The sequence below is a fragment of the Paraphaeosphaeria sporulosa genome (genome assembly GCF_001642045.1).
Source record: "Paraphaeosphaeria sporulosa strain AP3s5-JAC2a unplaced genomic scaffold CC84scaffold_4, whole genome shotgun sequence".
NCBI classification, from domain to species: domain Eukaryota; kingdom Fungi; phylum Ascomycota; class Dothideomycetes; order Pleosporales; family Didymosphaeriaceae; genus Paraphaeosphaeria; species Paraphaeosphaeria sporulosa.
This window is the reverse complement of record NW_017253363.1, coordinates 2,333,691-2,353,886: the sequence shown is the minus strand read 5'-3', so window position 1 is coordinate 2,353,886 and position 20,196 is coordinate 2,333,691. Positions and strand designations below refer to the sequence as shown.

The following is a 20,196-nucleotide window of genomic DNA, read 5'->3' as shown; positions in this document are numbered from 1 at the left end:
CGTTATTTACGCCACCATGCTCTGGCTCCTCATTCCCCCATTCCCTCACTCTTCACCGTATCCTCAACCTCCTCCAACCACCCTACCCTATACTTCGTAAACTGCTCCCTCCTGGGCCTCAACGCACCCTCCATAACCCTGAAATCATCCACAGTGCCAATCCGCGGGATCTTCATACCAGGAAACCCGCCTCCTACCCTATACATCAACGTGCCACAAGTTCTACAAAAGTAATTCGTCATCAGATGGCCCCGGCCGATAGTGTCTGATTGCCCAAACGCAGTAAGGTTGGCTTCGCCTCGGATGAAAGACGTGTGCGTGTCGAGGACCGTGAAGTTGGAGGCGAACATCGAGGCGGTGATCTTGTGACAGTCGGGGCAGTTGCAGATGAAGGTGTCGACGAGGCCGGGGGCGGTGAGGGGCTGTTTGGGGGTCAGTATCGGTGCTATGAATGTGGCGGGGAGTGGAAAGCGGGACGACGTGGTGACAATGGTGAAGGAGAGGGGAAACGTACGACGCGCAGCTGGACGGCGCCGCAGAAACAGGTTGCCGTGGCTTCTGTCTCTGTGGACCAGCCGTCGCGGGCGAGGCCGGCGAGGGGGAAGGCAGAGGGATGTATGTCGGGCGTGGATTTAGTAGCGGCCATTCGAGGAGATAGCACAGTAGAGTTAAGTATTGGTGATGGGCTAGACAGAGGAGATTGTGTGCTCGTGGAGTCGTGCAGAGTCAAGCGTATGCTGGTAGCTTTTACAGGAGCAGCCTTGCGCCTCTTTTTATACAGCAAGACTCAACCTGAGGAGCATGCTTGCATACAGAGCTTCTGTAGCAGAGTACGCGAACATGCCAATCACCGTCCCCGATGCAGTGGGGGCTGCGCTGGGTGGTTGCACTATCTACGCTGCGCCGTTCGGACCGAACACACCCCACGCCCGAATCTGAGCTAGCATTTGTAAAGCACTTCAAGGGGCGCATGCTCAACGCAGTACGCGCGGATGAGTTAATACCTCAAGTGCTGCTCCAGCTCGATTCAGTATGCAGCGCGGGAAGGAGGGTAGTGAAGTAGGTAAGCCGCGGGGAGATTACAAAGCAGCGGCGATCGCTCGGGGATGCGCAACGCAACTCCAATCAGGTACGCATGGTATCTATTATCTTCTGCTACCGGGTATAATTCAATCCTCCCACTTACAAGACCTCATTTACTCTTTAAACACTTTCAAATAATTAATCCGCCAGTAGCTTTCCGCAAAAGCACTTGGATTGTTCGCCACATACTCGTTGCACGTCGCGGCCTTCTTGCTGCATACGGGGTTGCTCGCCCAGACCGCGTTGCCCCAGTCGCCGCAGAAGGTAGTGTCAATGACGAGCTTGTGATTAATAAAGTGCTTGTTGAAGTCGCAGCCGCTGCCGGCGAAGTTTGCGCTCGGCGTGCCCCAGAGCGAGGGGTCTGGGTTGTTGCCATACATGTTGTACGGGATCGAGTCGCGCGGGAAGAACCATATCTTAATGCCGGTGGAGGTCCACTGCATCGCGTAGATGCCGCCGAATTTCGGGTTGAGGGGTGTGCCTGGATGTGTGTTAGGAAGTGCTTTAATAACAGTGTGCATGGCTTGGTTGCATGCACCGCTTAGCCTCGAGGGGACGTGACGCACCGAAAGAAGATGCTGATTTGTCGTCGACACCGCACCCGGCATTGCTCGTCTGGCCCGCAGCGTTGATGTAACAGTTCTTCGTCTTGACGGTGCCTGTGGAACCAGTTCCAGTAATAGTGCACCCGTCCGAGGTGTGCAGGGACATTGCGTTTCTCGTGGAATCATGGATGCCTTCGATGATGTCGATTTCTCCATTAGCCGGCCACGTCTTCTCCGGGCCGAAGGACCAGAAGCTTGGCCAGCTGCCGCAGGTGCTGGCGGGCATGTGCATTACGTCCAGGATGAAGAGTCCGCGATTGTACATCTTCTTGCTCTCCAGTCGTAGACTGGCGCGGCCGTTGGGTGCGGCGTTCTTGCTGTCTACATTGAGGTAGACGTTGTTACCAGACACCTGGTAAAGACCTTGGGCGAGGGCTTCGGTTTGGTTCTGGTAACTATGGAGATGAGCCTAAGGTTCAGATGAAAAGAAAGAGGGCTGCTCACCGGACAAATCCATTGGTTGGATCAGCACCCGAGTAAAAGTCGAAGCAGTTCTGGAAGGAGGAACCGATACAGCTGTCCTGGAGAGTGTATGCTGCGGTGGCCAGCGAGGCGCTTGATAAAGCAACGTAAAGAGTGTTCTGCAGATGCATGGTGGTATATTACGAATTATAGACAGATAAAGGCAAATGAAGGAACGACTGCGAACAAGCTGAACGTGCTTCTCGCGACTGTGCAACGCTGCGATATATCTGCAGGGCAATGCTCTACGGCCGATAGACCTGGAGGAAGGGACTGCGGATGTATATCCGAAGCACGATAGCCACTAATGCAGGTACATGTGAAGAGAGTCAGCCATCTCAAGCCCATGATCAGGCATCACTGTGACCCCTTACGGGGCGCCCGCCCTCATTTGCGTGGACGAGATGGTGGGCAGCTGCTTTGGATCTGGAGGCTCGTGATTCAGCCAATAGATTATTGTTGCTGATTGATGCGAGTCATCCTTGGCTGAAATAGGCGATATTGAATCAGTTTGTCTTTTCTGGACACGAGAGGGCTGGCTGGGTAAGCGATGAGGCGTTCGGCAAGTGTGCCTGGACCGACGCCGGACCGTGTTAGTTCGCGATAGTAGCTTCTTCGTGGGAAGCTTCAACAGACTAATTGCGCGGCAAGATAATGGTGGTGAAGTGGTCATTTGCTTTTTTTTCTTTTCTGAGAATGCTGCTTTGCTTCTGGGCGTCAGCAGGGACATTGCATTCGGTAGGTGGTATACATGGGTGGTGTTCTATACATGGCGACGCGGTTAATTTGCGCCAACCCTAGCCTCATCAGGTGCATGATGGGGCGCGAATCCTAATTGATACACCGAGACGTCTCGGTCATTCGGCCTGCAATCATTCAGCGTAGGATCAACTTGTAATCTCACTGCTCCCTGCTCTCTTCGCCGTTCTTTTCCTCATCGTCGTACCAGCCCAGGTATTGCGCAAGGTATTCGCCGGTCAAGCCAAGCGTGATTCCGCCTCCAGTAAACCAGGCGCCATTTTTGAACCACCACCAGCAATCCTTTACGTCTTTGAGTTGGACTCGCCAGATCATAGTGCCCAGCGTGGCGGCGGCGCTGCCGCATGCACCGGCAAAGAAGACGGGCCCCATACCTGCGGCGACACCCGTGGCGGCTAAGAAGCCGATTTGCACGACGGCAAGACCGCTTAGGACAGCCTTCGTTTCGTTTTCATGCTTCAATGCAATGCTCTTAATGCCAGCTTTTGCGTCATCTTTTATGTCCATGTGAGCGTAGATCATATCGTACAGAACGGTCCACGCGATGTTGCTGGCATAAAGGCACGCGGCGGCTGTCAGCGCAGCTTGGTTTGAAAGAAGATCAACTCCCAGCGCAGGGAAGCCCATCATGGCACCCCAGGAAAATGTGAGGCCGAGGACAAATTGCGGGTAGTTGGTTACCCGCTTCGCCAGAGGATATGTAGCGACTAATAGCAATGATGGTGTCGCATACCAGAAGCACTCGAAGGGAAGCGAGAGAAGGACACCTAATCCGGTGAGAAGCTGACCACCTGTAAAGACGATAGCAGCTTCTGGGCTGATGGCTTTCCTAGCGATGGGCCGTAGGCGCGTGCGCTCAACATGTGGATCGAGATTCCGGTCCCAAAGGTCATTTATCGTACATCCTGCACCGCGCATGACGAGTGCGCCGGTGAAGAACAGAGCGGTCGTGCCGGCGACTGCTGAGGGTGCTGCCATCGGAGCTGCCATGGTGGCAGCAATGAGTGTGCTAAAAAGACATGGGAAGAACAGATAGTAAGTTCCGGTAGGCTTGTCAAGTCGGATGAGTTCTGCATACGGAACAGCGGATGGAGGGAGGTAGGAAAGAAATCCAGTTGTCGGTGGCTTGTATTCTGGCCACACTCTGGGAGGTTCTTGAGACGTAGTTGCTAAGCTGGCGGACTGTATCCGGGATGAGGCTGGGCGTAATTTGTGCGAATTTGGAATGCTGATTCTGTGAAAGAGGTTTGTCGATGTGAGTTCAGGCTGTCCTCGTGTCTTCAACGAGGTATGTGAGACATTGTGCCGTGACCGGGTGCTGAATGCTGGGTAGACTGACGTCCAGTGTGCTCTCGAAGAGGTCCGTAGACTTCGCAAAGAATTTGGCGGGCTTTGCAGCCGAGATGATCGTAGCGACGCCATCATGTGACGGATTTTGGCGTTTGTATCAAGTGCTTCCTGCTGGCGAAACCGGCCCCGATCGGCCTTTCTTGGTGAAGTTCAGATGTCCAAATTCAGTCGGGAGAACAGCCTCAGATCTTTCGATCAAACGCCTCTCGGCCGGGTAGAAATGAGAGAGAAAGGCGGGTGAATGGCCAGGGGTGAGATGGACGGCTGGACGTCGCGTCGTCCGTGCGCGTTTTTCTCGCCTGATCACGTGCCCTTGCCCAAGCCGTGGTCGCAACGTCGCACGCACTTGCCTACGCACGCACTATCAATAAGGTCGCTTTGGTGCCAGCGTATACCTTCTGTCTCTCTTTCAATGCTCCCCCGCAGCGCCCCGGCGCTACCTCTACGCTGCGCATCTCGCGCGACCGACGAACGCGCTGCATGAGAATGTGCAAGACGCGTCGTAGCCCCGCACTCGGTCGCCGCCTGTGCATGCGCACCTATAACGCCCACCATGCCGGCCGCGAGACCGCGGGCGTCTTTTGAGCCTATACCCCCAGACTTCGACGTGCACACCTTTGTCGAAACGGCCGATAACCTTCAGTATGCGGACCGCATCTCTTATGAGATGATCGCCAAGAATGGTATGGAGCAGTTCGAGAAGCTTGTGCTGCTGCATGTCATAATTGGCGGGAAACCGCTTGTTATCGACGGTTTCGAGCAGGTGCTTGATCCATGGCCATTCACGCCGTCGTGGCTTCGAGGCAACATGGGCGATAAAGGTAGGCTCAACTTTACTGCAGGTATCACACGACAATGCTAACACTCACAGCTGAGAATGCGCGCAACCTCACCTCGAAGTCGAATATACCCCTTACGATCAAGCACTATCTCAAAAACATGAGTCGACTTACTGATCAGTTCTTCGATGACCCTGAGCGTTATCGCGACAACACACGGCAGCGTGTTTATTTGAAGGACATTGATTGCCCGGACGTTTGGCGAAACAAGGTGAAGGAACATATTCCACCAGGGCTTTTCTACTTAAACGAGAGCACTGGTGAAATAGGCGGGCCAGGAGCTCTCAACGAGCCTAGTGGTCGCCAAGGTCGAGGTATTGGCCGTGCAGGCGATCTGATGAGCAGCCTGCCATCAGAAATGCGCGCCGAGAACCTTATGTGCTACATTGGTCACGAAGGGACCTACACCCCCGCCCATCGAGAGATGTGCGCGTCTCTCGGCCAGAATATAATGGTACACGCATCTACGACAATTGGTGAAGACGGCAAACCCGAGCGACCGGGTTCTTCTTTGTGGTTTATGACGGAATCAAAAGATCGGCATCTCGTTTCTGAATACTGGCAGTCGACACTCGGACACGATATTGAAGTAGAGAATCACTTCGCACAGCTTATCGCGTGGAAAAAAGCACCTTTCAAGACGTACGTGGTGGAGCAGCGAACTGGCGATTTCATTCTGATTCCGCCCCTGGCCCCTCACCAGGTCTGGAATCGGGGCACTTGTACCATGAAAGTAGCCTGGAACCGAACAACCGTCGAAACCCTGGAACTGGCCATGAACGAAGCGCTACCAGCCTCTCGCATTGTATGTCGGGACGAACAGTACAAGAACAAGGCAATCGTGTACTTCACTCTCCTCAAATACTCGAACCTGATCAAGATTGCTCGGGCACAAAGCGAACTCGTAGGTGAACAAGAAGAGACCATTCGCCGCTCACTCAAGATACGGCACGTTCAACGAGATTTCAAGAGGTTGTTTGACCTCTATAAGAACATCTTGCTTTCGGAAATGTTTGCGCCTGAAGCGCAACATGGCCGTGAACATCCCGAGCTCTTACCTTTCGATGGCAACGTCACTTGCGCTTACTGTAGGTGCAACATCTTCAACCGATTTCTGACTTGCAAATCTTGCAAAAACTTTTACAGTGAAGAGATTGAGGAGCCGTACGATGTTTGCATGGACTGTTATTGTATGGGTAGAGGTTGCGGATGCCAGTCAGGGTATACTTGGGTTGAGCAGTGGAAGTGGAAAGATCTCATGCACAGGTACGAGGAATGGCGCTCCCAGATAGTCGAAATTGAAGGGCACATTACGGAGAAGACGCCACTGCCGCTACAAGAAGAGAGGCATTATTTCAGTAAGAAAACACTCGCTCAAGTATGTCAGGAGCAACTCAAGATCCGGCCTTTTGTGGATATAAAGAATCCTCATCGTGAAAACGGGGAATCGGAGGAAGACGAGCCACAGATTGACGCGAATGGCTACCCCAAACCTGCGAAGAAGAAGCCCAAGCAGTGGCTCAGTAAATACAAGTCATGCCATGTTTGTCTGCATCGACATCCCAAGTGGAAAATGGCTTTCTGCACCAATTGCGATTATGCCTACTGCTACGGCACCCTGTTCCGAGCCCACGACACGATGCCATTGGCTGTCATGGAAGACCCCGCCTGGAAATGTCCGCATTGTAATCGCATTTGCAACACGGGGAAATGTCGAAGCGATCCTCGACAAAATTCGTACGAACCCAAGGGGACCTTGTTAGGCCATGATACGAGAATGGTAGCGGATCCGCGATCAGTGGAATGCCTTGTAGACTTTAGCGTCTCGAACTTGAACTGGGTTCGTGAAGAGGACGTCGCCATGGAGAACCGACGCGCAGCCGCTGAGCGCGCAAAGTTGGCGAATCCAGAATTTGATGATCGTTACGTGGATCTTGACCACGACCCGAATCGCAATGGTATCGCCTACTCACCGGTGAACGAGAACGACGATATCGAAGGACATTTGAACGGAGCCAACGATAGCGGTTTAGCACGAGCCATGGACGATCCCTTCAACGAAAGTTCTGTCCATCCAGATCCCGACCCGAATGCAGAGATACCGCGTCTCGGAAAGCGCAACCGCGACGATGATGAAGACGTCAAAACAAGCCGCAAGAAAAAGAAAAAGAAGCAAAAGAAAAGCACTGATGACACATCGCAACGCCTTGAGCCGAAGAGCACTTCTGGCAAGCAGTATCAGAAGGAAGTACAGCGAAAGCTGCTTGATGAAGCTAGGCGAAAAGACCAATATGTCCTTGTGGCCGCTAGGATGCAAGGAAAGTCTAAGGTTGTGAAATTGCGATTTGACCCTGACCTTCTTGAGGCAATACGGAACAGACCAGTGCTCGAGCGTCCAGCACCAGAACAGGACCGCGAATCTACCGAGGAAGCAGAAAATACAACTGGGAACATCCTCCAGTCCGACATAATGGCAGTCAAGAAACCTGCAGTGACCCCTGCGCAAAAGGAGAAGGCGCAGAAGACATTTCGTGTTCGTGTTAATGATGATGAGACTTATTCTACGCGAAAACGTAACCCAGAGGCCCACTTGCCAGGCAAATCTGGTCGCCCTGGTCAACGAAAATCACGCTTCGAAGAAATCACCATCGATTCTGAAGAAGAGGATGCGGATTTCACGACTGGATACGGTGCGCTAGGAACTCGTCGAACGAGTGGTAGAGCGTCCAGCTGGCTCGCACGAAAGAACGAAGGCGAGGAAGACTTGCCTACTGAGCTGCCTGAAGACTTTAGGGATGGTTTGGTCAATCCGAATCGCGAGAAGAATATTGAGAGGAATCGGATCAGAAACCAGCAAATGGCTGAGCGACGCAAGTCGATGCCGTCAAAACCAACCGCCAAGGTTCGCCCACCTGGACCCGGTCGGCCACGCAAGAGCACAAGTGCGCTTCCGGACGAGACTGGGGCGAATGAGGATAAGGATGGTGTCGACGAAGACGACGACACTGGTGAGGCTCTACTACTCGCACAATCTACCACTACGGCTTTCGAAGCGCAACGTAAGGCAGAAGAAGAGAAGGCGCGCGCCGCTGCTGCTGAGAGGGAAGCTCAAGAGAACCTTCGTGCGAAGATGGGAATCGCCGACGAGTTCTTCGGCGGCTCAGACGGAGACTTCCTCACCGGATTCATCAACAACCTTGCCGCAGAAGATGAGCCTCTCGCCCACGAGCGCGCCCAGCCTTCGCCTGCCGCTACTGGACCGCCTCTGCAATCCACAAACTCCATTTTCTCCAAACCTGGGATGGTGAGCAAGAAGATCAAGATCGTATCCAAGTGCAGTGGCAGTGGGGCGGCCAAGACGACCACGACAATGACGGTCACAGCACCCCCGTCAAGCTTCACTGCCATCAATAAGAAACCGTCCAAAAGCATTAATGTTTCCGAGTCGGAGTCTGATAGTGAAGATGAGATACCGGCGAAAGCGCCTGCACCGAAGACGCCGGTTGGTAAGCCGCCAGGCCGGCCGTCGTTGGTTCCCACGAGGGCTACTATCTCTGGGCGCGGACGGGGACGGCCGCGAGGTAGGCCGCGCAAGTCGGGCTGAGAGCGTTGTGCGGTAGACGTATGTGTTGAGTGCGCGTCTTGCAGTGTGGTCGAAGACCTCGACGCGATGTTCGTACTGGAGATTTAATGAGACGAAACTTGGTCACGGAGATACCCTGTGTGCGAATTGAGCTTCGACAATGACCTGCTGCCTTGAACGAGAAAGTACAAGAATACCTTGTGCTTGCCATAAGTTAGGTCGCATGCTGAATAAGGATGTACGAAACTATTACCAATCATTTGCAGTATCCGTCCGTCCCCACCGTAAGCGTCATATCTGGTGTTTGCGAAGACGGGATGCGCCGGGCTTGTAACGAGAGTCACTACCGGCTCCAAGCGGTTGGTATAGAAGAGTCACTGCGTCAGTCTGTAACATGCAGTAGGCTGCAATCCCTTATGAAATTATCTACACGTGCCATTCGACATGTTTGTGGAGACGCTGTTGATTTGATAGGATTCTAGCAGGCTACAGTGGCGCAAAGGACATATAATCTGGTGACCGGACTTGAATCCACCAAATCGTTTTGACGTTCATGGCTAGGCAATGAATATCAGATGGGGTGATGGATATAGTAACATAGTTAGAGGCCGGGAGCTAGAGAGTTAACGACTACCGAATAGCTAGAACAGTCCCTCAAGTGCTAGGATCAATTCCGACAGCCGCGAGTGTCCGTCGTTCGTCCTACGACAAATTCCCGCCGATGGGTTCTTTTGCTGCGCCATGCAGCTGGATCAAATACTCAAGTATCTTGGGCACGCTTCCTGGTGTCTGTGGGAGCCGCAAACAGCCATGTGAATGTGGCGCAGGCGGAGTCGACTACTTCACCGCCAAGAAAGTCTCCGAATACGGGCGGAACGATAATACCTTCCAAGCAGACAAAGATAGTGAAAACTGGAAACTTCCCTGTATGCAGGTCAGTATCGCACGCCGTTCCGACGCGGCAGCTTGGCAGTGGGGCAGGAGACTCTCCCCATCCATGGCCCACGTCACTTCTACCCACCTCACGCGACAGTGTCTCGAGACTCTCCCCAGGTTTCGCCGTTGGGGGGCGATGCCACCGGTGACGTGATGTTCCACCCTCTAAGACCTCCGCTCCGCTGGCGCCAAGTTGCTCCGCCCTCCACTAAAACCCCGCTAATGCACGCTCCCAAGCCACTTGGAATGCTGGAAGAGTCCGCCATGAGATCTAGATCATGGTGAACAGTTCTTGGTCGTGCCACCAAAATCGGTGCTAAGGTACTAGCCTGCGTTGGCCGATGTCATGTGCTTGGGACCTATACACCGGATTACACGCAATGCGCGCATGGGCCAAGGATGCTCCGCCACGCGAAAGAGCGGAGGATGGGAGGGAAGGGTACTTAAGTAGCTCGAATCCTGCACATGGCTTCTATCATCATACAACATCCATCAACAACTATCGCACTACCTCAAGTCAAACTACCACATCTACCAAACTTCTACAATTACAACTCAATCGACTCGAACTACCATAGACGCTTGAGCAAACGACAACCGTCAACTACACCATCAACGACCTCACACACACGACCATGGGTTGCAACATCTTTTCCAAGAAGTCAGGCGTCGCCGGTATCCCCTGGGGAGAAGCCCCCCGCAAAGTTAGCACTACACAAACCGGCCGCACAAGCGCCAGCGCAAGCCGCGGACGCACATCCATGAGCGTACCGAACCGCGACACACGAAGCAGATCCAGGCCTGCATCAATGGACGTCATTGGCAACCGAGGCGCCAGCGTCGGCGGCGCTGTGTACTAAGTGTGTGATGCAAGATGGTCTACTTTGAGACGAACGCCGAGGCCATAATTTGCATTTTGGCATTATTTACGATATCATGACAAAGGGTTTTGGGATAGACGATACAGTTGCATAGTTTACGGCTGATTGGGCTTTCTGGCAGGAGTTGCGTCAACGAGAGCGGATAGTCATTTTTACATGGCTTGATTGGATAACATTGTTGCGCAATGATATAATATCACCCGACAAAATCGCTTTTGACCTCCTGATGGTTTAGTGATTCTGCCATTGTGACGAAATGTGGTGTGAGGATGTTGCCAGGTCCCTCAAATTTTTCTTTACGTCATTGAAACTGATGTACAGCCTCACTTGAGGGCTCTAGTGACATGCACGTCGTATCAATAAGTTGTATGACGGGTGACTTGTGAAGAGATGCTCAAGACGAACGCCAACAGATAGAATTAGTCGTGCCCAGCTGAACCACCGACAATGTGCATACTTTTGCCCTTGCATTACCGATCCATCTCAGACGTGATGAAAAAACCGTAGACCATTCGAATCGACGGGGCTTCAATCTCGTTTGATTCTGCCATCATAGTTTCGGATTGTGCAGTTCTCTTGACTTGTCTCCTCGAGTAGGCTATGACCTGGATGTTGTTGAGTCGCTGCGGCTTAAAAATGCCTCATCTCGATCTGGACGGAGACGGCGTGGCGGCGATAAGTTCATCACTTAGGCTGGTCAATCCGCTTGTGTGGGGGCCAGATCTAGGCGCGTTACACTTGAAGCAGTGGTCGCGTGCTCGGCAGTTGCGGGGTCGGACGGGTGTCACATCGACGGAAGACTTGCTTACTTGCATGTGCGATGCAAATCTCTATCGAATATGCGTTGATGCGACAGTGTCTTCAGGAAGACAGGGTACCCTTCGCTGCAACTGGATCCAGAATCCATGTACTTGCGATCTGTTCCACATAGATGTACCTATGGTGCATTGCACAACTGATAGGTGATCTCTTATCCGGTTGCAGCGTACAGACCATTTGGCTTACCTCTATGCCATCAGCTTCATTGCAGACACTTAGCCTTACGGCTTTGCATGTTCCGGACTTGTTCGGCTATGGCAAGATGTGTTTTCACCTGTAGGGTCAGAATCAGCCCTCATCCAGAGACTTCCAATAGAGTGGCGGGTACATGAGGCTGGTTGGCTGAAACTCTGCAGCACGAACTTACCGAATTGCAGTTAGCCCAGCTGTACCCCAAGGTAACATCGGAACCTTTCGTACGTGTTGAAGTCGGATTCACGACGATCACAACATTCGCGACACCCGAATGGTTTTCTGGCCACTACAATAGTCAACACACCTTCCAGAATCGACTTGCCCACAGGAAAAATGTATCGATTGCGGGGCAAGCTTACTAGCATGTGATGCGGCGTGGTTGCCCATGACTTGCATACCTGCAGTCATCATTATTATGCGAGGCAAGCTTCCGATGCTATAAAGTCTGTCTTGGTAGATCTTCAGTTAAATCAATTTAGAACTCGAAACCAAACCCCTGTCGACATGCTCACGCAAGCTTTTGTCAATCTACTTCCTTTAGCAGGGATCATCGCCACCAGCAATGGCGCAGCCATATCCCGCGACATGGGCACGATTAATCTAGTAGCTACCTACGATGTTTTACAGCAGTGGTATAATCACTCAAATGGTCTGTGGATACCAAGTACTGGGTGGTGGAATAGCGCCAATTGTATGCCCTGGCTAGACCATGATTCATGTAGAGAGTACTTAGGACAAGACAGGTCTCACTGTGGTTGCTGGTGTGGCAAGCGTAGACAACAACATGAAAGAACAGATCGAAGATGTAATTTCGGAGACTTTCGTCAAAGCGCCTCATTACAGCCCAGAGATGGCGAAAGTGATGGGGATGGAGGATGAGCGATATCTGATACAAACATATTACGGTGACCGGTGGCCTTATCCTCCTCCAGCATATCTGCAGCATCACGGTCGACCGCACCGGAAGACCTTAAAAAATTTCTTGAACGAGTAAGTCAAGAATCAGAAGACGTGGAAGCCATTACTGACCCAGATTCAGTTACTATGAGTATGTATCGAAATCGACTTCAGACATAAAATTGATAAAGTACCAGTGACGAAGGATGGTGGGCTCTTGGTTGGATAGCTGCATATGACCTGACGCACGACTACCGTTACCTCAGACAAGCAAGGATAATTTTCGAAGACATGTATTCTGCCTTCGGAAAAACTAACTGCAGTAAAAATAGCGGAGGCGTTGGCGGAATATGGTGGGACAAAAATCACACGTACGTAAACGCCATCGCCAACGAGCTCTTTTTCAGCACCGCAGCCTCCCTCGCCAATCGCGCAAGGCGACCATACGGGGGCCCAACGTACTTGGACATCGCAAAGCAGCAATTATCCTGGTTCCGAGGGACTGGTATGATTGCCAGCAACTTCACAATTAACGACGGTCTGCTACAACAGACTTGTGAAAACAACGGAGGCACGATTTGGACATACAACCAAGGTGTCATTCTCGGTGGCCTTGTGGAGCTCAACAAAGCAACACGCAACAGGTTCTACATTGACCTGGCCCACAACATTGCCACTGCAGCCATCGCCACCCGTGCCAAGCAGGGCATTTTGGAAGATCCATGCGAGCCTAATTGTGGCGCAGATGGCTCGCAGTTCAAAGGCATCTTCGTGAGGAACTTGCTTGTCCTGTACAAAGCAAGCCCAAGGGATGCTTATAGAGACTTATTCAAGCGAAATGCGGAAAGTATCTGGGAAAATGATCGGAACGAGAAAAACGAGTTATCGGTCAGTTGGACCGGGCCCTTCATACGTCCTGCAAACGCGTCAACACAGAGCTCTGCGATGGATAGCTTGATCGCGGCGGTAGCGGTACAGGGGAGTTAATAGACTGCTGTAGACTCCCTCTTTGTTTACAGCTCAAGGCCGACCATTAGACTATGATCTTCTTTTTCTCAACTGATGGGCTCTGGATCCTCGGTTTTTCTTTGTTTTTTGGGAGAGCTCCATTGGGGGTGGAGGCGGAGGCGGCTCGGACACCGGCCACATGCGCATGATAACAGCCCAGCCAGACTGTATTATAGACTTCCAAACTTGTGGTAGTATGATCTCACCATCAGGGTCGACTAAGTCATAATGTCTCTCGTGTACATGTGGTCCGATTATTTCGACATGTAGGAAAGCTTGCTTGATCAATTCTTCCATGACATTCTAGGTCCTACAAAGGTGCCATAGAAACGAGAAATCTCGACCCACGGCATCTTTGAACTTGATGGGAGGCTTCGGTTTGACGGAAGGTCTGAGCTTACAGGCTTCTTCTGCAACTGCTTTTTTCGCTATTTAAGCTCGACTAGAGCGGCTTTTACATGTCTGGCTACTCTGTAGCAACAAATCAATCCCATCTGCTTCAAATAACTCGAGAGTGCTCTTGTTGTATATGTTTGATGTATTTATCACGGCCAGAGGACTTCCTGCCATCTGTAAAGCTACGGTCTGAGCATACACTGCACTTGAAGTCCATGCGACGGTGTTGCATTTCGTGCATGGACCACTCGTTGGTGTTGCCAAACAATGGAGCATCGCACTCGCGACAGGTGCGAACATACAATTGAAGATCCTCGAAGACATGGCGCCGCCAGAGCTTGTTATTCCTGAACCTCTTGACACGAAGGCAAAACGAATATTCGATGTCTTTTCTAGAGCCGATGTGGAAGTCCTCGAGCTTCGGTACTTTTAGGGTCACTGCTGATTCTAGAACTCTGTCCAGAGAACGAGCTACGGTAGTGTACGATCTGGAATCGTCCTCTGGGTCTGAATCTATATTCGTACTGAGCATAGAATGTGTGATCTGTCTAGGGTTAATTGTGGAAGCTTTTGTATGATAAGTCGACGGCTGGCTAGCTGTCTCCGCCAACAGCTTCGTCGGATGCTATTGTTCCAACACGTGAGATTGAGTCACGTACGCCTCAGAGTATTCGTACCGTGTTGGATCACCTTCTAGCTTATCACGATGGTCCTGGACATAGCTAAGGTAATGGCGACGCAGAGTGATGACACGTCCTAACCGTATTTGAAGCCACTGGCTATCTTCTATGACCAGTTTTGAGAATTGCTCTCCAACATGAGCAATATCGAATTGATCGTTGAAACGGTAACGGTTTCAAGGGAGCGCCTTGTCCAAAGCACTGTTCGGGGCTGCTGCTGGAAGCGGGGGGACATTGCCACATGTGCACCTGCTAGAATTCAGCCGAATGCTCAGCTGGTCAACTACGTTCCACATCTCTCTTCATTGATGCATATGTAGGCGCTGTTGAAAGCGTCGTATGTACTCAAATGAGCGGTCTCGAGGTCGCTGGTGTGTTCCTTGGAGCCTTTCCTCTTCTCATCTCCAGCATCGAACACTGGCAAAACGTGGCAAAGGTCGGCGGGTACTTTTGGTGCGTCCGCAAGGAGTTCACTAAATATCGACGCGATGTGAACTATCATTAAATAATTTACAAGCGAAATTTGAGGGCTTTGCTGGCAACCGTCGTGACAGAAGCTGAGGATGTGGTGAGTTCAATTGTATCCTACGACGCAGCTTCTACGGCTACTGATTGTTAGTGGATTTCCACAAAAACAATTGATGGACGATCCAGATGGCGATAGCTGGAAAAACAGTGATCTGCAAGGACGATTAAAGTTGCGCCTACAGGAGTCCTTCAAAACGTACATGGAGATTGTCGCCCAGATGCAGGAGACTGCGGAAGAATTAAAGAACGAGCTGTGTTTTCAACCCAAAGTCATTCAGGGTAAGCTTACTCCTTCCTACGGAACAAATGAGCGCTCTCCCTCGCCCGGCAAGCTGGATAGGACAGTGGTGACCAAGGCTACGTTTGACTATCAAATGTTTCGAGTCAAATTCAGCTTGAGAGACACGATACGAGAGGGGCTTTTTGCGCAGCTCCAAGAATGCAACGAACGACTGGAAAAGCTGCTCGTTACTAGCAGTCAGATTCCTGACAAACAAAATTCTCAGCCTGCTAGCTTTAAACAGATCTCCACGATCGAGACTGCCCTGAGCGTAGCACATAAATAATCAGCAGCGTTCTCAAGGCGATTGAACGGGCATGGAATTGCGCTTGCTTGAAGGCTTGCACCTTGCATTCTGTTAACGGTATCTCGTCAACCCGGCAGCGGTCAGCGGCAAGTAATCGGCATACTGTTCCTGTGAGTTGAGACCGCATATACACGATAGTTTAATTCTTGTCCTTAGTAAATACCTTATCCTAAGATTATGAAGGTCATGTCTGCAACTGGGGGGAGACTCAAGTAAGTATGCCTTGCAAATAACGTCATATTGACTACTCCCGCAATTGTGATAGAACCTGATTTCGATTCATCCGTTCAACTTTGCCGGCATGTCGGGGATTCCGAATGTATGAACTGCATGGGTGTAAATAACCCATGGTCTGTCATAACATGGCCATACTGAAAACAGTCTGATATTGCAGGTGATCGAGCACGACGACGAAATGTACCATCTTCATCCACTCACCGCAAGAAGAGAGCGCAATCCAAAGGCATCACTTAATCCAGATCAAATATTATCCCCAGACCATCTTGAAAAGCTGTCGAGACGCCAGAAATATGCGACAGCCCTTGCAATCGCTTCATCCGTTGCACATCTCCAGTCAACCCCATGGCTACGAGCAGAGTTGAGCAGGGATGATATGCTCTTCTTCCCGAACGCCGAAGATGGCAATCTTAACTACGATGAACCTTTGATCCAACAAGGCTTCTCTTTGAGCGACGATGCCTACGCTGACGTAGTTGGAAGAAGCTTGTGTTCCGGAAGGAGACTCGAGGACGAAGCATTGCGAAAAAAGCAGTCCATTGGCGATGATGCAGCAACAAAGCAGGTTTTCGATCTGATGGTTGATCTCCAGTGGTAAGAAATCCATTTCTAAGGTTGCCTGGTGCTAATCATCCAGGGCACGAGTCCAGGCCGTGACTTGAGCAAAGGCTGGCGAACAGACCTCATCAAGAATGTGATCAATCCATTGGAGGAGTGTCAACGCCAGTTCAAGGCTATCGCGGCGATCTAGTTGGCAATCCTCTCTTGTATGCCATGCATTGGGTAGAACGTCTACTTCTTGTAGGTAGGCCCTCATTGTCAAAACGGGGAGCTGGGAGCAGTCTTCAGTTCTTCGTGCATGATACATGAACACGAATGTTATTTCCAAATACCTTTTCGTTAATATCTCGGCCTGGCACAGACTCGGCATGAGATGTGTTGTAGTAGAAATGCACGTGCACACTGAGGACCAATGACGTCGTAGACTCGATTATATAATACAAGCTAATCGATAAGAAAGCGCGATCGCGTCTCGCGTCGACAAACCGCGACTGCACCTTCCCTCCCAACCAATTCACTACATTATCGTCTCGCCCACTGACCATATACTCTCATACCCTTATCGCGGCTACACATCACCACTATGCTCGCCACCAGCACCTTCTACCCACAACATCACTACATGCCACCGCGGCCCTCGCCACTATCTGAGCGCTCCGCCAATGCGGCTCCGCGGCCGTTCCATTTCAGCATGCCTGACCCAGCGCAGAGCGCACAGAAACTCACGGCGCCGCATCGGTCCTACAAGCCGAATCCGATCATCCAGACGCGTGATACCGCGACGAAGCGGAGACGCGACATGTTTTTTAAGCGAGTGCAAAAAGGCCGGGACGACAAGAAGTGGGATTCGAGGGGCGAGCAAGTACGCGTCAAAATGCGAGATCAGGTGTGCATTTGCTAATTACGACCAGATTCAACGTCTAGACCACATCTCCGAGCAGAAGCGCTGGGAGGCTGAGAAAGCGCGTCAGGCGCCGCAAATCCACGACGACAGAATCGAGGAGGAGATGGAGGAGCTTGCATCGTTGCCGGCGCAGGAGATGGATGAAGCGGACTACGTGCTCGCGCAGGAGGAGCGCGAGATGCAGGAGTTGATCGCGTCGATGGAGGAGCAAGACGCGTCGCAACACTATGGCAGCGATGACGAGGACTATGATCTGCTATTTATAGAATACACGGACGTGTCGGCTTTGCAACAGCATCATCAGCAGCGGCAGGAACCTCGTCAAGATGCGAGCGCAGGGTTCGAGAACTTCCCCGACGCAGATGCGATGGACATGAGTTGAGAGGGATGATTGCGGGAGCTCTCAGTGTCATGCTGGAAAGGGCTGTCACCAATAGTCATTCACGGCATGGTTTTTTCTTTCTTTCTTTGCACAGTAATGGCCAGGGAAGGTTCGGCGCATGTACATTTGATGGGTATCAAGAAGGGCAGACTATGAACTTCTACTGTGTCGGGCAGCCTTGGTCCAAGTCCGCCATGGCTTCTTGCGCCGCGTTCATGTCGCCGACAAGATCGGGCGGCGGAGTGCCAGCGTCTTGCATCTGCCGGGTGTGAGCAAATCAACGATGTTACTGCATACGATCCGCTTACCTTCGTCATCCTCTCGACAATGTACGCTCGGTCCTGCGCGCTCTCATCCGAGTAGCCGCTGCTCTCAAACTTGTCTACAATCTCTTTCACCAGCCGTGCTTGCTCCTCGTACCGCTTCCAGTCGGCTGAATCTATCTTGCCGTCCTTGTTCGCCTCCATCCACGCCGGAAACTTATCATTCAACTCCTTCATCGGCTCATACATAATCTCCTTATTCGTCAACTGCTCCATCATGCCCTGCAGTATCTTGCTGAAATCCTCCTCGTTCCCTTCACCGCCGCCGAAGTTGCCAGACTCCATCTCCTTCAGCATCTGCGCAAGGATATCATCGTCCGACGATGCAGCCGCCGCGGCGCCGGCGGCATCTCCGGACTCCCGCATGCGATCCATGGTCTTGCGTATCGACTCCTGGAACGACTGCTCGCCTTTGGTCGCAGCCTCACCCTCGGCCTTGCCGGAGCTTACGCCAGGTGCTGCCGTGCCCGATGCTCCTCCAAGAGCAGCCAAAGGATCCTCGCCCACCGCCTGGCCCATCTCCTTCATCAGGTCCTGGAACTCTTTGGGAAAGCCTTCCTGCCCGAGCAGCGCCTCCATCTGCTTTTGCAGCTCCTTCTCGAACTCATTTTGATCTTCCACCAAGGTCTCGGCGGGGTCGAGCGCAGGGGGTTCTGGCCTGCCGGGACCGGAGGATGCTGGCGCTGCAGAGGGAACCTTAGAGTCACTTTTGATGTTCACGTTTGAGAACTCGTCTAGGACATCTGCAGTTTTCGTTAGAAACCGGCATGCTGGTTGGTGTCATGCGACTAACCGTCGAGGTCTGAGAGGTCGTCTTCCTCGGGATCAGATGCGATATCGTCCTTCACTTGTTGCGCGGCCTTGGGCGCGTCTTCTACCTTTACCGCGTCGCTCTTGGTCTCTGGAGCATCCGCCATGTTAAGTTGCGCGTATACGAATTAACAATAGTGAGAGAATCTGGGGAACTGTAATGCCTAATAAACTTGCTGGAAAGCCGCATGCACGGCTCCGCGCCAGACCTCGGCCGTCTGCGGGGCTCTGTTTAGTGGGGCAGGCGGCAGGGCACAGCGATCGTTCTAGCCACTTTTGTGGCGCGAAACCACACGTCACGTGCGGGTCGACGACAGCTTCACTCCGACTTCATTGCGTGTTTCGCCTTCTCTCACCTTCACGACGCTCGCTGTCTGATAGACCTCACCTCCGCCGCGCGCCCGCCACTTTTCTCCATCCAAATACTCTCGCCACCCGGAACGTTGCGCGAGCGCGATCCGCATCCAGACACCCGCTCCACGGAAAGTTTTGTGCTGCGCGCAGCCTCGCAAACATGTCGCTGTGCATGAATCGGCTCTCGGAAGAGAGGTAGGCAGCGCCGCAAACAGAAGCGAGGACACACAGCTCACACCGCACAGGAAGCAGTGGCGGCGCGACCATCCGTTCGGCTTCTTCGCAAAACCCGCGCGCAACTCCGCAGGCATGATGGACCTCAAGAAGTGGGAAGTTGGCGTTCCCGGCAAGGAGAAGACGATCTGGGAGGGCGGCCTGTTCAAGCTCGAAGTCACATTTCCCGAAGGCACGCTCCCTCCCACAATCTCCCCCAACCAAGACTAACATGTGAGGAAACAGAGTACCCCACGAAGCCCCCGAAGTGCAAGTTCACGCCGCCCCTCTTCCACCCCAACGTCTATCCCTCAGGCACCGTTTGCCTCTCCATCCTCAACGAAGAAGAGGCCTGGAAACCGGCCATCACCATCAAGGATATCCTGCTCGGCATCCAGTCGCTGCTCGACGAGCCGAACCCCGAGTCCCCCGCGCAGGCCGACGCGTTCAATCTCTTCAAGAAGGACAAGGTCGCGTACGAGAAGAAGATCAAGGCGATTGTCAAGGAGAATCCCGCGCCGTAGCGCCGTAGCCTTGGGTGCGCGAGCGATGGAGGGGGAGGCGGCGCTTCGGCGTTCGCAATGGACGGAGCGGAGGATGAGCTCCTAGGAAAATCTGCTTTCTGGCGAAGGAGGAGGGTTTGGCTGTTGGCTGACGGTTCTTCTTCTATTTTCTTGGCACGATTTACATAACGATACGGACTAATGGCACGGCGCCAGAAGACGGGGTTTGGCGTTCAACGGCGGCGACATAGCAGTGGTGCCGCAGGGGGTTTCCCTCTGCTGGCCACCTGACGAAGGATGG

At 52.4% G+C, this 20,196-nt stretch overlaps 12 protein-coding genes across 12 annotated transcripts; 7 read left to right on the top strand and 5 right to left on the bottom strand.

Moving 5' to 3' along the window:
- Positions 1–29: 29 nt before the first annotated feature.
- On the bottom strand, positions 30–646 carry CC84DRAFT_1089620 (uncharacterized protein; the record flags this gene model as incomplete). Its single annotated transcript, XM_018174317.1, has 2 exons — positions 30–422; positions 515–646. 2 exons carry the CDS (start codon positions 644–646, stop codon positions 30–32), a joined length of 525 nt encoding a protein of 174 aa, XP_018037818.1.
- A 220-nt stretch (positions 647–866) lies between these two features.
- Positions 867–2,400, bottom strand: CC84DRAFT_657241 (uncharacterized protein). The gene is made up of 3 exons (XM_018187040.1): positions 2,133–2,400; positions 1,650–2,083; positions 867–1,564 (listed from the first exon to the last, which is right to left on the bottom strand). The coding sequence occupies exons 1-3, from the start codon at positions 2,279–2,281 to the stop codon at positions 1,197–1,199; spliced, it is 951 nt and encodes a 316-aa protein (XP_018037817.1). The 5' UTR covers positions 2,282–2,400; the 3' UTR covers positions 867–1,196.
- A 650-nt stretch (positions 2,401–3,050) lies between these two features.
- On the bottom strand, positions 3,051–4,061 carry CC84DRAFT_1071146 (4-hydroxybenzoate polyprenyl transferase; the record flags this gene model as incomplete). Its single annotated transcript, XM_018173673.2, has 1 exon — positions 3,051–4,061. A coding segment is annotated over one exon (1,011 nt), but the record flags the coding sequence as incomplete, so codon positions are not given.
- Positions 4,062–4,625: 564 nt separating this feature from the next.
- CC84DRAFT_1163606 (uncharacterized protein) lies at positions 4,626–8,803 on the top strand. The gene is made up of 2 exons (XM_018178303.1): positions 4,626–5,080; positions 5,131–8,803. Exons 1-2 carry the CDS (start codon positions 4,813–4,815, stop codon positions 8,700–8,702), a joined length of 3,840 nt encoding a protein of 1,279 aa, XP_018037815.1. The 5' UTR covers positions 4,626–4,812; the 3' UTR covers positions 8,703–8,803.
- Positions 8,804–12,016: 3,213 nt separating this feature from the next.
- Positions 12,017–13,396, top strand: CC84DRAFT_1216406 (Six-hairpin glycosidase; the record flags this gene model as incomplete). Its single annotated transcript, XM_018182798.1, has 4 exons — positions 12,017–12,203; positions 12,256–12,502; positions 12,552–12,560; positions 12,607–13,396. The coding sequence occupies 4 exons, from the start codon at positions 12,017–12,019 to the stop codon at positions 13,394–13,396; spliced, it is 1,233 nt and encodes a 410-aa protein (XP_018037814.1).
- Positions 13,397–13,421: 25 nt separating this feature from the next.
- CC84DRAFT_657054 (uncharacterized protein) lies at positions 13,422–13,815 on the bottom strand. The gene has a single exon (XM_018187037.1). The coding sequence runs from the start codon at positions 13,712–13,714 to the stop codon at positions 13,448–13,450; it is 267 nt and encodes an 88-aa protein (XP_018037813.1). The 5' UTR covers positions 13,715–13,815; the 3' UTR covers positions 13,422–13,447.
- Positions 13,816–14,158: 343 nt separating this feature from the next.
- On the top strand, positions 14,159–14,423 carry CC84DRAFT_657044 (uncharacterized protein). Its single transcript, XM_018187036.1, has one exon. The coding sequence runs from the start codon at positions 14,197–14,199 to the stop codon at positions 14,389–14,391; it is 195 nt and encodes a 64-aa protein (XP_018037812.1). The 5' UTR covers positions 14,159–14,196; the 3' UTR covers positions 14,392–14,423.
- Positions 14,424–14,842: 419 nt separating this feature from the next.
- On the top strand, positions 14,843–15,587 carry CC84DRAFT_1204929 (uncharacterized protein; the record flags this gene model as incomplete). The annotated part of the gene is made up of 2 exons (XM_018181940.1): positions 14,843–14,946; positions 15,113–15,587. 2 exons carry the CDS (start codon positions 14,843–14,845, stop codon positions 15,585–15,587), a joined length of 579 nt encoding a protein of 192 aa, XP_018037811.1.
- Positions 15,588–15,847: 260 nt separating this feature from the next.
- CC84DRAFT_1163602 (uncharacterized protein) lies at positions 15,848–16,667 on the top strand. The gene has a single exon (XM_018178302.1). It carries the CDS (start codon positions 16,024–16,026, stop codon positions 16,441–16,443), a length of 420 nt encoding a protein of 139 aa, XP_018037810.1. The 5' UTR covers positions 15,848–16,023; the 3' UTR covers positions 16,444–16,667.
- A 163-nt stretch (positions 16,668–16,830) lies between these two features.
- On the top strand, positions 16,831–17,623 carry CC84DRAFT_1117795 (uncharacterized protein; the record flags this gene model as incomplete). Its single annotated transcript, XM_018175505.1, has 2 exons — positions 16,831–17,268; positions 17,318–17,623. Coding segments are annotated over exons 1-2 (585 nt in total), but the record flags the coding sequence as incomplete, so codon positions are not given.
- A 156-nt stretch (positions 17,624–17,779) lies between these two features.
- CC84DRAFT_1163600 (Pex19 protein) lies at positions 17,780–19,008 on the bottom strand. Its single transcript, XM_018178301.1, has 2 exons — positions 18,001–19,008; positions 17,780–17,951 (listed from the first exon to the last, which is right to left on the bottom strand). The coding sequence occupies exons 1-2, from the start codon at positions 18,592–18,594 to the stop codon at positions 17,853–17,855; spliced, it is 693 nt and encodes a 230-aa protein (XP_018037808.1). The 5' UTR covers positions 18,595–19,008; the 3' UTR covers positions 17,780–17,852.
- A 331-nt stretch (positions 19,009–19,339) lies between these two features.
- CC84DRAFT_1186408 (ubiquitin carrier protein) lies at positions 19,340–19,916 on the top strand (the record flags this gene model as incomplete). The annotated part of the gene is made up of 3 exons (XM_018180857.1): positions 19,340–19,374; positions 19,425–19,585; positions 19,639–19,916. The coding sequence occupies 3 exons, from the start codon at positions 19,340–19,342 to the stop codon at positions 19,914–19,916; spliced, it is 474 nt and encodes a 157-aa protein (XP_018037807.1).
- Between the last annotated feature and the right edge of the window lie 280 nt (positions 19,917–20,196).

What these genes read in the sequence shown, in the direction of transcription:
- CC84DRAFT_657054 (XM_018187037.1), bottom strand. Translation starts at nt 13,714, where the DNA reads ATGGAAGAATTGATCAAGCAAGCTTTCCTACATGTCGAAATAATCGGA.
- CC84DRAFT_657241 (XM_018187040.1), bottom strand. Translation starts at nt 2,281, where the DNA reads ATGCATCTGCAGAACACTCTTTACGTTGCTTTATCAAGCGCCTCGCTG. An exon ending in CCAACCAATGGATTTGTCCG is followed by an intron (nt 2,084 to 2,132) that starts GTGAGCAGCCCT and finishes TCATCTCCATAG; the next exon opens with TTACCAGAACCAAACCGAAG. An exon ending in CAAATCAGCATCTTCTTTCG is followed by an intron (nt 1,565 to 1,649) that starts GTGCGTCACGTC and finishes ACACACATCCAG; the next exon opens with GCACACCCCTCAACCCGAAA.
- CC84DRAFT_1163600 (XM_018178301.1), bottom strand. Translation starts at nt 18,594, where the DNA reads ATGGAGGCGCTGCTCGGGCAGGAAGGCTTTCCCAAAGAGTTCCAGGAC. An exon ending in TTGTCGAGAGGATGACGAAG is followed by an intron (nt 17,952 to 18,000) that starts GTAAGCGGATCG and finishes CACACCCGGCAG; the next exon opens with ATGCAAGACGCTGGCACTCC.
- CC84DRAFT_1163602 (XM_018178302.1), top strand. Translation starts at nt 16,024, where the DNA reads ATGTACCATCTTCATCCACTCACCGCAAGAAGAGAGCGCAATCCAAAG.
- CC84DRAFT_657044 (XM_018187036.1), top strand. Translation starts at nt 14,197, where the DNA reads ATGTCTTTTCTAGAGCCGATGTGGAAGTCCTCGAGCTTCGGTACTTTT.
- CC84DRAFT_1163606 (XM_018178303.1), top strand. Translation starts at nt 4,813, where the DNA reads ATGCCGGCCGCGAGACCGCGGGCGTCTTTTGAGCCTATACCCCCAGAC. An exon ending in AGGCAACATGGGCGATAAAG is followed by an intron (nt 5,081 to 5,130) that starts GTAGGCTCAACT and finishes TAACACTCACAG; the next exon opens with CTGAGAATGCGCGCAACCTC.